General features: G+C 41.4%; 1 protein-coding gene across 1 annotated transcript; it reads right to left on the reverse strand.

The window, feature by feature from the left end:
• Positions 1-11,196: 11,196 nt before the first annotated feature.
• On the reverse strand, positions 11,197-13,755 carry LOC101596239 (melanoma-associated antigen B4-like). Its single transcript, XM_045140521.1, has 3 exons — positions 13,643-13,755; positions 12,402-12,460; positions 11,197-12,299 (listed from the first exon to the last, which is right to left on the reverse strand). The coding sequence occupies exons 1-3, from the start codon at positions 13,753-13,755 to the stop codon at positions 11,197-11,199; spliced, it is 1,275 nt and encodes a 424-aa protein (XP_044996456.1).
• Positions 13,756-14,275: the final 520 nt, after the last annotated feature.

The following is a 14,275-nucleotide window of genomic DNA, read 5'->3' on the forward strand; positions in this document are numbered from 1 at the left end:
TGATTAAAACAGACAGATAGCCTTATACACCCTTAATACTGACAGGTAGAAGGTTGAAATTTCTGTACCGAATTGGGTTCCAGGTCAGCCTGGGTCTGAATCAGACCCTGACCTCAGTAATGACAGAAGAAAAAGACAAAGGGACTATGAATCTTAAAGCATAGATTTCTGTGGGGTTACATGCATCCTTTGGCATTAAAAGCTATAACATGCAATTAAAATATCACCCCTCACTATTATTTCCTTCAGTGGCTTCTATTTTAAAAAATGTTTATTTTTATTTATTTGAGAGTGACAGACAGAGAGATAAAATGGCAGATAGAAAGAGAGATAATGGGCATGCCAGGACTTCCAGCCACTGCAAACAAACTCCAAAGGTGTGTACCCCCTTGGGCATCTGGCTAACGTGGGTCCTGGGGAAATGAGCCTTGAACTGGGGTCCTTAGGCTTTACAGGTAAGCCCTTAATGGCTAAGCCATCTCTCCAGCCCTTCAGTGGCTTCTTGAATACATTCTGGTCTGCTGGCTTAGAGTAGCAATTCCAAGTTTGCCTCACTGAAAATGAACAGTCTACTTTTCATTGCTGTCACCTCTTACTTTCACAACCAAATGCATCTAATGGAAATTTGCTTTGTCTCTCATTTTCTCTTTGTCTTTTCTTTTTTTGTCCAAATGCAGATACAAAAAGATATTGATGAAATCCCTAAATCTGTCTGGAGGGGAGCCTTCTCTGACAGGGATTCTTGATAGAATGAATGATAAGTATTCAAGTGTAAGGTTTGGGCCTGTTTTTGCCTTTTCATTCTTGGTAGCTTTAATGTAAGATCATTTCCAGGAATCTTTAAATAAATGGAGCTCTAGGTACTTTTGACTATCTGTTTTTTAAATGGCCAACACCAGCCTCCATCCAAGATAGCTCCAGGACCCAGTGAGTATCTCTTATCTTCTTTCCTGACCACCAATCTTACCTACGTGGATCTAACTTCCATGATAACCTTGCTTGACAGACCTTGTCTCAGAAGTAACAATGCTGTTTGCCAGTTCACAGGCCATCCTGTGATTGCTAAGAGGCCCTAGGTTTAGTTTCCAAATGTATCCATGGCTACATGTGGGAAAGATCTCTACATGGGCCACCAGTCTGATTTCCAAAGAAAATAACAGTCTTTCTTTGGAAATATCCTATTTTGCAATGCTGTGGTACTGCATCCCTTTCTTTTCCCCAATGTTCTGCATTCGTCATCCTGTTCTGTTTTTTTTTTTTTAAACAATTGGTTAAGCTTCTTTATTTTTTTCCTTTCATTTTTTTATTAATAATATACTTTGGGACTGGAGGGATGGCTTAGAGGTTAAATTGTTTGCCTGCAAAGCCAAAGGACCCAGGTTTGATTACCCAGGTCCCATGATAGCCAGATGCACAAGAGGGCACATGCATCTGGAGTTCATTTGCAGTGGCTGGAGGCCCTGACACACACATTCTCTCTCTTTCTCTCCCTCTTTCTGAGTCCTGTTCTCTGGCATAAGAGGACCCTCAGAACTTCCCTCCAGTAATGTGAAGGCTTACCCCAGAGGCTGCTACTACAATCAGCTTCAGTGACTATCTGAAGCCTAGATCTGTATCCTTATGGTAGTTCTCAGTCTACCCATGGGCATTGTACATCTGGAATCCTAGTATCACTATAACCTGTAAACATTTCCTTGGGGAGTAGATAGCTCTGAGCTTTGCTGTTAACAGTAGGCAGCTGCCCTCAACCCTGCTGTTGCAAGGAAACCCAGCCTATCAAGTTAGCACTAGTATTGGCAAGCATACCCTTATAAAGCTGGGGGTCCAGAACTGTACTGCTAAGAACAGGATGCTAACATCAACCTCATCAGCTCCATTGTTGGAGGGAAACTTAGCACAAGTGAGCACCAGCATCAGCAATCACTTCCTTGGTTAGCTGGTAACCATGAGTTATGTTGCTTAGAACAGCTGGCTCACTCTTCCCCTCTCCTGAAATTGCAGAGGAACTCAACATGTCAAGCTCCCACAGTGAGATGTTCACTGTGCAACACTTCCACATTCCTCCAACCCATAATTCATCTGACCTAAGGGGCAAAGCAGCCTGGGTTTGATGTCTGTCAAAAATATTGCTTTTATTATTTGTGTTTGTTTGTTTTCTTTTTTATTCTCTGAAGCAGGGTCTTACTATAGCCAGGGTGTTGGACCTCACTCTGTACACCAGGATGCCAAGACCAGCTCAGCAGTGACCCTCCTACCAAAACCTCCAGAGTGTTGAGTTAGGGGGGTGTGCCACCACACCCAGCTAATTTCATTACAATTTTTCTTTACTGAAAGACATATACACAAAATCAATCTGACTGACTTGGGGTGCCACTATTAGAAATTATAATCAAAGAGAAGGAAGAGAAGACATACACGTATTAACATTTATAAGTGATCCCTGATGGTAGACTTTGTTCTTACTGTTTTCTTTCTTTTTTAGTTTGGTCAGTTTAGTTAGTTTAGTTTCTCTCTTGTTTAGTTTGGTTTTATTGGACTCTGCTATTCTTTTTTTTTTGTCTCTTTTCACATTTGCTTGTTTTATATTTTTATTATGAATTACCTTGCTTGCTTCTCTTTTCTCTTTTCTTCTTCCCACTCATTTTGTTTTTAGGTCTATTGTTTTGACTTTTGTGGTGGTTACATTAAAATTGGTGTTGTTTTTGAACATGGATTATTATTGTCAATCTGTCTAAATGAATCAGAATGGCAACAAAAAGGTAAGCATTCAATTGAGTAAAGTAAAACCTATCAGTAAATCAGCAGGACTTAACACTGGGCCTGGCCCTTAAAGCATTCATAGCAACATACTTCTGAGTGAAACTCAAAGAACACAGGAAAAAAGAAACAAAGAAAAAAGAGAACCAACAAAATCGAGGAGGGGGACATCTATCTCCACAATTTTACAAGTCATAACAAAGAAAATCAAAGTATAAAACAACTGTTCCTCTCTGAATATTTTCTCCCACCCTGTGGCTCATACATTCTTTCTGTCTTCTCCTCTGCAATCTTCCCTGAGCCTTGGTAGGTATGCTTTAATTCTCCTTTAGTGATGAGCTCACATCAGCTTCTGGATTTTTGCTTTGGTGCGTTTTGCATATCCTCAGTGTATGTCTCCATCACCCTGGTGTCAGTTGTCAGGCTCTTCATGAAGCAGCACTCTTGCTCATGTCACTAATTCTTCTGTGTTTCACCTGTGCCCTAGCTGCTATGCCAGAAGTGGTTCATCTCCTGCCAGGGAGTCACTTATCTATTCTTGTCTTGCTAATACATTTTGGTTGTTCTTGGTTCTTGCTACTTTCTGTAAAAGAAAAGCCTTCAGCAAGGGAGAATGAGATCAAGATAGGTTAAAGAGGATAAGCACTAATTTAGAGAGATTTTGATGGGTTTAGCCTCACTTTTGGCCAAAGATTAGTGAAATCTTGTCATTGGAGTCCATAATCTTGGTTCCCATAGGATTCTGACTTGGTTCCTACTTCCAGCTATAGTCTCCTTTCCACAGAGTCATTATCTTAGCCAATCAGAAAACCATTGGTTACCAACCTAGGCTGTATGCCACTATTGCACATGTGAACATCTTGTCAGACTGCTTGCTGTCATATAGCAGGGTCCCCTGCTTGTTCCAAGCCTTTTTGGCCACTTTCCCCCAGCAGCTTTACTCATTAGCAGACCGACATGGAAGAATATTCTAATCTGCATGTTTTTTGCAAAATTTTAAGAAATTATCTTTTAGTACAGGCTCCCAAGTCCCTCTGAAGTAGCTTTATGATCAATACAATGAAGTTTGAAGCTATTGCTGTTTCAGGTACTTTGAACAGTTCTGGGAAAATGGATTATTTATTTCTCCCTGTACCTAAACTGGGTGAGCTGTTTGGAGTACAAGATGGGTTGAAAATGTTTTCTCAAAATCACCTAAATTCTTGTTTGAAACCCTTTCTTTTTTAATGTTTTTATTTTTTAAGATAATGGAAAAAGTGACAGGGTAGTGAGAAAGAGGAAGGCACTATTGAGAATGAGTGGGCTAGTCAACTGGAAAATTAATATACTCAAAAACCACCCCCTCATTTTAAAATAACAATACAATTCCATCATTTGGGTATAATTTATTTATCCTTCCTTATTCTTTAAGTCTTCTCAAATGAAAGTCTTACATGGAATATACATTTACATAAATGTACAATCATTCCCTTACCCTTTTATGTATTAGCATTTTGACAGCTAGGTTTTGGGTGATATGTTTCCTTTTCCCTTGTAGTACATACACTTTGCTGTGACTTTTTGTATAATACAGCAGATTTTATCCCATAAGATTTTACAGTTAAATATTCCATGTCAGTGTTGAAAAGATTTACTCAGTACTAACATAATCATTCTGAGAATGAGGATCATCATGATGTTTGGGAGGTTGGACATTTATTTTGGAATTCTGAGTAAGGACTATCAGTTATGGATATTTTCACAGTGTGACAATATGAGAACTATGTTTCCTGGCGATGGTGAACTGATATACAGTGGAAGAGTGAGCCAAAATAAAACCTTCCTTTCTTAAGTTGTTTCTTTCAGAGTTATTCTTTAAGAGAGTTAGGAAACATAACCAATATACTGTATGTTGTATCATGGACTTTGGTCAAGACCATTGTGGTTTTATATGCACTATTAAATGTTCTCTCCTTCCAACTTACTCTATATACATACATATATGTGGAGCAAAAGATTGACTGAGTCATTTTGGTAGTAAAAACTTCAAGGACATGCATCTTGGTGATTGCAGCATGGGTCCTGGATGCCAAAGGAGCTCATAGCATAAAGGATCACTCATATATTTGGCAGTACTATAGATTCAGTTCTTGTACCAGACCTTTGGCCAGTGATCTCAGAGGCTGGTTGTATTTTCCAGAAATATATGTTGAAATCCTAGTAATAAAGTGACAGTGACAGAGGTATTGAAAATTTGAGGCTAGCATGAGATATATGGTGAGACCCTATTTAAATAAATGCTTGAAGGCAGACATTCTTACCCAGTGAACAATCACCTTGGTTCCTCCTGTTTCTTTTAATTTTCTTGCCTAATTAGGACCAAATAAAAGACCAAACGAAATAAAGAACAAAACTTTCAATCATACTTTAATTCAGTTCTCTACTTATTAGTACATTTAGTATATGTTCTATCATATTTTCAAGGATAGACCTAGTGTGAGACCATATATTCTTTCTTTGTATGATAAATAACATTTCATAAATCAAACGAAGTGGGAGAAACTGTAGGAAATACAGGAGTAGGAGCAGCACAAGTTTGGGAAGTGGTACCAAGATTGGCAGCATTCCTCATTTGGGCTTGTTTTTGTTTATCTTTTTAAAGCTTCTTCATAAACATCCATGTAGAAATTAGGAGTGGTTTGTTGATCTTGTATGCAAACCACAGAACTTTGCATAGTTCCTATTTCAGTATGAGTTTAGAATCCTCATAGTTACTCATAGTGTACAGTTGGCCTCTTTAAGATACCCTAGGACATCAGTCTCACTAAATCTTGGGTCATAAGCTTCTGGGGCTCTTCACAGACAAAGTGCTTCTTCCCAGTATTCTCTTTTTCTCCAAGATTTTCCATTTCTTTACTGGTATTATTGTCCATAATGAAGATAATACCCAGGATCCTCATCAGGAAACCCATCTTGGGGAAGCACTTGCTAGCACAAATCCTCCCATTGTTGGGGAGCTTTAGTTTATTGATGTGGCCAAAGAAGAGTTTTCCTATTCATCAGTTTCATCACTTGTATATACATGCAACCCAATGGAAGAAAGTCTGGTTGTGGATGATAGTGCTTTCTGTAGCACATTAGTAGTGCTACATGACCCAATACTGGGCAGGCTCTGGAAGGAAGTTATTGCCTCTATTGTTTCCAGAGACCCCTGCAAGCCTGTGTGGCACTCCAAGCCTGGTGGCATTTCCCACTGGCATGGCACCTACTCTTCTGACCTCAAGGTATGATTACTCTGATTAGGGACAATAGTAAAGCAGGAGAGCCAGATGCTGAATTTGCAGATACCTGATGAAGAAAGACATGTTTTGACTACCTTCAGCAGAGAATTGCTTCCTTATTTTTAAATGAGACCGCCTCTGCATGTTTCCATGAGAATACTGCTATATAGACCCTTCTCTCTCTTTACTAATCAGTTTGGGAAGAGTGACTGTTAGCCTAAAGCCTTATATTTGTCTTTTTACTATACTGGGGAGGTGGCAAGGTCTGGCAATGGAGGTTTGCTGATTTGAAATATGAGTATTGTTTCATATAATAGTGTGAATCAGAAAAGTCACCTTTACCATGTCCTGCACATATCTCTTCTCTTGCTGTGAGGTTATCCCCTCAAACTAATATATCATGTATTTCTGAAATGCTAGAAAAATAAATATTTGAAGGATATTCTCACCCTATTATCCCTGTTGGTCAGAGAGATGTCAGCTGGGAATTTCTCTGTAATGGGATTTTTGGGTATACAGTTTTCTCTCATCAATGACTTCACCTGATTGCTGGGTAGTACCTAACACTTTCCCCTTCTGCTGATTCAGTTCTCAAGAAAGAGTGAAGGCTTTGAGGCTAACACAAGAGGGTCATAAATGCAAGACCTTCCTGAGATACAGAAAGAGTTTAAATTCATCCTGGTCAACTTAATGATCCCCTGTCTCCAAATAAAATAGAGAAGTTTTGATAGTTCTTTATACAATGGTAATTCACTTTCCCAGCAAGCACAGTGCTTTGCTTTCAATTTCAAATACTGCAATGTTTTTTTTTAAATCATGAGAATGTTGGGAAACTTCTCTTTGAGGGCCCTGCCCTGGGCCTGTACATGCTGAAAGTATGAGTAGTCCCTTAAGTCTTCTTCTTGACCTGTGAACTTACTGCTCTCAAGTAACACTGAAACAACATTTCTTTAGCGAGTAAAATTAAATTTATCATATATATATACATGTAATCTAACTTGATGCAGGATAATTCTTTATCTGGATACAACTCATTGCTTTTAGAATTTTGTATTGCAATACATTTTCCAGTGCATCCCAATTACCTTTCATCCTAAACTACCACTATTTTCATTCACTTATTCTGTACAAAGATATTTCCCTCCCTTTGAAAGTTTAAAATTATACTAAAGAGAAAGAAGTCAAAGAATTATATATCAGGCTATAACTGCTTGTGTAGATCTAGGAATGACAAGTTCAGGCTTCATGAGGCTCTTTCTGAGCAGCAGAGAGCCCTCAATCCATATTAAGGATCTTAACCTTGACTACTCCTTGACTCCTTAGGCTCTTGGTTTCCTTGTTCTCTTGCGCTAGTTAAATTACTTTTTAACAGACACATAAAATTAAATTGGACATAATTATGGAATATCATGGGATGTTTTGATATATGTTTTGTGGTTTGAATGTGAATATATGTACCCCATAGCCTCTGGGAGTTTTGATTAATGTTAAGCTTCCTACTTAAGTCTCCAGCAGCTTGCTAGAAGAGGTGTAACAGGAGCAGAGCTTAAGTCCCATTCTATTGGGTGTGTAGAGAGCCAAGTTTGAGCTCTGGCTGCCCCTGTTTGCTGGCTGTTGGTGGTGTCTCTCTGTCATGGACCTCTGGAAGTGAGTCAGCTTCTTCTTCCATTGATGGTGTTTCCCCAGTATTCTGGAAGCTTGAAATAAGCCCTGTCCTCCCATAACTTGCTTTGGGTTAGGTGTTTGTCCAAGCAACAAGAAACTAACTGAAACAGAACCAAGAAGAGGATGCCATTGTTACAATGAATCTGACCATGTGAATTTTCATCATGTGTAATGTGTTGGCAGGAAGAATGTTGTAGGATTTTGTACTTTGGACTAGAGAAGCCTTGTAGTATGGTAAGCAGAGATTGATGGATTATTCCAGTGAAATTTTGAAAATGCTAAATGCAGAGAGAATTGTGGAGTGTGATGGCTTGGATTATAAACTTTCAAAGAGAAAAGAGAGAACTTTGCTGTAACAGAGCTACTAGCATAAAGCCTGGCTAAAATCTTCTGACCATGCACAGAGAATCTGATTAAGATTGAATTTAAAAGTAATGAGCTGGTATGTTAGCAGAAGGTATAGAAAGAAAGAGGAAAAATGTGGGGTTTATCTTAGAAAAAAAGTCAAGCAACCTTAAAGTTCTAGTCATGGACTGGATTTAGGTTATTGAAACTGCAGTTGTTAAGCAGATTACCACCATTAAAGGTGGACCAACTTTTTTGCATTGAAACAATGGAAAAGATGCCTGATGGTGAAACCCATCCATGGAAGGCTCATATAAGTAAGAATACAAATTCTTTTGCAAGGAGGAGGCTTGAAGGGAAAAAAAAAATCTAACGATGTAGCCTGCTCTTTAAGGTCAAGGTTTATTCTTCCCTGGATTCACAAATTTGTCTATGCTACACACCTGGTACTGGTTTTTGAAGCATGTAAAGTATAGAGAAGTGAGTTATGAAGCAAAATCCAGTTTTATTCTTTGGAACTTTCCTGTGGGCAAAGCAAAGCAGCATTGAAATCCCTGTGTGTAGAATAAGGACATTGTATGAAGATGAACTAGATCCTCTGAGATGTGACATGTGAAACAGGAATTTTGCAATCCCTCTGTGGATACCCAGTAAGGCCTTTGTATGAACATGAACTGGTTTCACTTAGTGCTGAGATGGGACAATGGGAATCAGGCTTTAAATCCCTGTGTGGAGACCAAGTAAGGCCATTGTAGGGAGCTATGAAAATAAACCATGGTTTGAAGTGTATAACTAACTCCCAAAGTCCTACCCTCATTGATGTTTTGGATCTACCAGGACAGTAAAACAGCTGGCATTGAGAGGTGTTGGTTGAAGGCAGAATTTTGCCAAGACTCCCGAGCTCAGCTGGAAGGAGGGAATTGGGCTTCAGTGATTTGTGTCACTGGTTATGGATGTTGGGCTTGAATTGTATATATTTGATGTTTGACAACTGGTTATTGCTTTTACACTGGTCCAGTCTCTCCTTGTTATACTTTTTTGAAATGGAAATGTTTGTGTGCTATTGTGTGTTGGAAGCATGTAATTTGTGTTTCAATGTATATATGTCTCAGAGTCAAGAAAGTCTTAAATCTCAGATGAGATTTTGGACTTTTTTGAACTATACTTAGGTTGGTGGAGACTATGAGGACCTTTGATGTTCATCTGAGTTCAAATGGCATTGTGAAATGGTCATGAATCTATGAGGGTCCAGGGTTGAACATAGTAGTTTGATGTGTATGTATGTCCCACATAGCCTCAGGAATTTTAGATTAAGGTTAAGTTTCCTACTTAAGTCTCCAGCAGTCTGCTGGAGGAGGTGTCACTGTGGCAGATCTTAAGCCCAGCCCTACTAGGAGTATTGAGAGCCAAGTTTGACTTCTGGCTGCTCTGGTTTGCTGATTGTTATTATGTCTCTATAATGGACCTATGGAAATGAGACAGCTTCTTCCAACATTAATGGCATTTTCCCTGAATTCTTTAAGCCTGAACTATTTATTTTTTCCTTCCAAGTAGCTACCTCTCATCAGATGTTTGTTCCAGCAAGGAGAAAGTAATTGCAACACTATGCAAATGTTATACAGTGTTTAAATTTGACTAAACATCCCAGTCTCCTCAAATATATATATAATATGCTTATTATGAAAACCTTCACTTTATTTTCTTCTATATTCTGTGATTATATTATTTTTATAACTCATAGCACACATACAGAGCTCCTTGCTCCTATTTAATTGCAACTTTGTACCTAACGAGCAACTTTGACTCATTTCTCCAATCACTATACATTACTGAGCCTCTAACTCCCATGCTTCCACTAAAATCTTATGGAAACAATATTTTATAATATTCTTGTGAGTGATATAAAGCAACAATTAGGAGAAAAATTACAGGCAACGAGTTTCAATTTCAAGTTATCTACGTAGAGTGAGGCTCTCTTGTTCTTGAGCATTAATTGATGGGATGCCATTCTAACAGGCCTGCCTCAGCTTTGTGGATCTGAGAGCCTATCCAGGCTGGTTGTCTGAGTTTCCTATTGTTATGGGGTATTTATCCCTTGGGTCCTATGTTTTTTAAGTTTTCTATTGGTTGCTATATTTTAATACCCATTGAAAACTGCAACTCCTAATGCTCCAAGTTAACTTGACTGAATACTTTACACTTGTTTTACATATGAAATCTTTTCTCCCTTATATCTTATTTTTACATACCTCAAGTCTCAGATATCTCTCCCTCTTCATTTCTTTTTTAAAATGTTTTATTTTTATTTATTTGAGAGAGAGAGAGAGAGAAAAAGGCAGATAGAGAATGGGTGCACCAGGGACCCCAACTGCAAATGAACTCCAGATGCACGTGCCACCTTGTGCATCTGGCTTAAATGGGTACTGGGGAATCAAACCTTGGTCCCCAAGCTTCATCTCCCCAGCACCCCTTCCTTATTTCTAACTACTGCCTCACTTTAAATTCCTATGTGCAGTGGATCTTTTCCATATCTTTTCTATGTCCTCTGCTTTTGTGGCCCCTAGACAAACACACATGTGCTTGCACACACATACATGGGGGGCAGACAGTGTTCCAAAGAGCAGATGTCTAACTAGTGTCTTGGGAAAAAAAAAGAGTGAATAAGAAGTTTAATTTATCTTAGTTTATTATTTGTACGCTGAGTAAAGTGAACAAATACAAGTTTATTTTAATTCATATGGCAAAGGAAAAACTACAGGGCAAACTAGGAGTTCCAGAATGTATTTTTCTTTTCCTCATTGGTGATGGCATATTTCTATGAAAATGACTTTTCTAATTCCATGTTACTTTATACTGCATTAAATAGAAACTGATTTAAGAATTTGTTAATTTAAAAGTAACATTTTTTTAGGTTCAAGATTAACACAAGAATAAATGAATCAAGCATTATTTTAAAAAAGACTCAAGCATAAAGGCCAAAAACAGAGATTGTGAAACATTAACCTTACATTAAAGAAACATTTGAAAGATAGCAAAGAAAATGATGACTGCAACTTATCTATGTATAGCAGGAAGACATACACTTTGTTTCCTACAGCTCATAAACTTTCCGTTCCTTTCAAAACTAACAGCTCTTCAATCAGGAAGTAAAAGGATACTGTAGCCCAGGCTAGTTTTTGGAGGAGCTGTGGGACTTGCACCTGCGCTGAAGCCTGGCCATGGCCATAGGGCAACCCAACGCTGCAGCTCTATTTTCTGCTCTCTCTGCTTGATCTCTCAGAGCCTCCTCATAAAGTTTAGGGAAGGAACTAGGGAATACATCGTGGATCTTAGCCCAGACTTCTAGGACTTTCATTTTGCTGGTTTCTATATAGGACTGGGAACCCCAAAGGAAATCATATCTTGGAGGGTCACTGCCAGGCACCTGACGGATCTCCAAATAATTTTTCTGAACTAGCTCTTTAGTGATAAGGTTTTGGGGATCCCCAAATATGAAATGGTCCCGCCCTGCATATACCCCAAACATACTTAGGAATCCCCAGACATCGGTGTGTGTGGCACGGTTGCCCTTTGCAAAGATCAGACCAAGGATGGTCATCAGGAGACCCATCTTGGGTAACCCTTTGTTGCAACTCAGAATTTCAGCATGGGTGAGGCCCAGCTTGCTGACAACAATATAGGTGTGAGTGGTGCGACTGATATGCTTCACCTCCAACCCGAAAACCATTTCTATGCGTGCAGAGGTCTTCCTGAGGATGTCAGGGAAGTGCGCTTTGTACTTCACGGTGATGACATTCAGCATATCTCCCTCTGTAAAGGTTTCTTCCACCTTGAACTTCTCCAGCAGAAACATCATCAAAATAGTAACCTTCCTGGTGAGAACATTTGGGCATATAGGATGAGTGGTGATGCCTTCCTGGGAAGCACTAGAATTCCTCACGGAGACATCTACAGCAGAACCCTGAGCATCCACATTAGAACCTGTGCATGACCTGCCTGCATGACGAGACCCAGGGGATGCAGCCCCATAGGAAGTGCTGGCATGGTCAGACCCTAAGGGACCATCTTGGCCAACCTGGCCAGTAGGAGGAGACTGTGCTACCTCCTCCTCCGCAGGAGGCTGAGCTTCCTGGATATTTTGGCCCTCACCACGTGCCTGTTGACGCTTTGCACGGGAGCGACCCTTGCTTTTGTGGCCCCTAGGCATGATGGCTGTGCTCAAAGATAAGCACGTAGAAGTGTAGAAAGGGTAGCTGCTGGCCGGACAGGAACCTGGAGAGAGGAGAATGATAATGTGTGAGCACTATAACCTTTAGCAGGTAGAGAGGGAGTTTGCACAAAAAGGCCCATTTTTACTGCTTTCAGTGAAGATACCTGTCTGGGAAGTAGTCACCAGGCTCCTGTTACCCAGTTCACTCTTCTTTCTGAGAACCCTGTGGATGAAATGAGAGTTTAAGTCACTACATGACAACCCAGTCTGAGGCTCTCTGAGGTAATAGCAGGAGTTTCCCCAGAGTCCCTTTTGTAATCAGGACTGAGTCTCCTCATTTACATTCACAAGCATCATGTAAACCTTTAACAAGTTACAGATTCCTGCTTCCCTCTGCTGATCTGAAGTCAACAGTGTGGTCTACCCTCCCACCACACAGTGGGAGGGAAAGAAGGAGAACTTCTTCGACCACAGGCCCGCACTCAGGAACATAGAGAGTTATTAGGCTTAATGACCAGACCTTTCATGCCGCCTCCCCACACGCATTCCCTTCTGTGAATGTTGCCAGGCATCTTGTGCAAATCTCCCACTTTCCCCAGGACCGTGGTGAAGTGACACCTCAGTATTTAGCTCTGCCTTGACCCAGCCCGGCAGCCATAATGGAGCACCATTGTGTATGCCCTGTCTTCTGGACCGCCTCCCCTCTAGCTCAGTTGGGCCTGAAAACTCCCTTGTGCTTCAGTCTTAGTCTTCCATTGCCTCCACTTCCAAGCCTTCTCCATTCCTTGAGAAGGGAGCACAAACAACCAGGCCTCAAATGAACCTGCCAGGCCTCTGGCCATTATGGCCACATCTGGGAACTCTGTAGATGAGGGTGGTAGCACCCATGTATGCTGGGGACCCACAGCGGGTTTGGGAGAGTTACATTTCATTTAGTTTATTGCTCAAGGCACCTGAAGACCCCTGGGAAGGTCTTGCACCTCACTTCAAGGACCACAGGGTGCATGAGGTGGTCTCAAAGGGACCTGCCAGCCTCGGCTATGATGGCCACATCCGGGAACTCTGTAGATGAGGGTGGTAGCGTGCGCTGGGGGACCCACAGCGGGTTTGGGGGAGTTACATTTCACTTAGTTTACCGCTCAAGGCAACCGAGGACCCCTGGGAAGGTTTCACACCTCACTTCAAGGGCCACAGGGTGCATGAGGTTGTCTCAAAGGGACCTGCCAGCCTCGACTATGATGGCTACATCCGGGAACTCTGGAGATGAGTGCCGCAATATCGACCATGTGGCTACCAGGTCTTAGGGAGCCCAAGGATTGTGTTGGGGACCCACAGCAGGTTTGGGGGAGTTACATTTCACTTAGTTTACCGCTCAAGGCACCCGAGGACCCTGAGAAGGTCTCACACCTCACTTCCAGGACCACAGGGTGCGTGAGGTCGTCTCAAAGGGACCTGCCCGCCTCGGCTATGATGGCTACATCCGGGAACTCTGGAGATGAGTGCCGCAATATCGACCATGTGGCTACCAGGTCTTAGGGAGCCCAAGGATTGTGTTGGGGACCCACAGCAGGTTTGGGGGAGTTACATTTCACTTAGTTTACCACTCAAGGCACCCGAGGACCCTGAGAAGGTTTCACACCTCACTTCCAGGACCACAGGGTGTGTGAGGTCGTCTCAAAGGGACCTGCCCGCCTCGGCTATGATGGCTACATCCGGGAACTCTGGAGATGAGTGCCGCAATATCGACCATGTGGCTACCAGGTCTTAGGGAGCCCAAGGATTGTGTTGGGGACCCACAGCAGGTTTGGGGGAGTTACATTTCACTTAGTTTACCACTCAAGGCACCCGAGGACCCTGAGAAGGTCTCACACCTCACTTCAAAGACCACAGGGTGTGTGAGGTCGTCTCAAAGGGACCTGCCAGCCTCCCGCCATGACGGCCTCATCCGGGAACTCTGGAGATGAGTGCCGCAATATCGACCATGTGGCTACCAGGTCTTAGGGAGCCCAAGGATTGTGTTGGGGACCCACAGCAGGTT

This window comes from Jaculus jaculus, chromosome X (genome assembly GCF_020740685.1).
Source record: "Jaculus jaculus isolate mJacJac1 chromosome X, mJacJac1.mat.Y.cur, whole genome shotgun sequence".
NCBI classification, from domain to species: Eukaryota; Metazoa; Chordata; class Mammalia; order Rodentia; family Dipodidae; genus Jaculus; species Jaculus jaculus.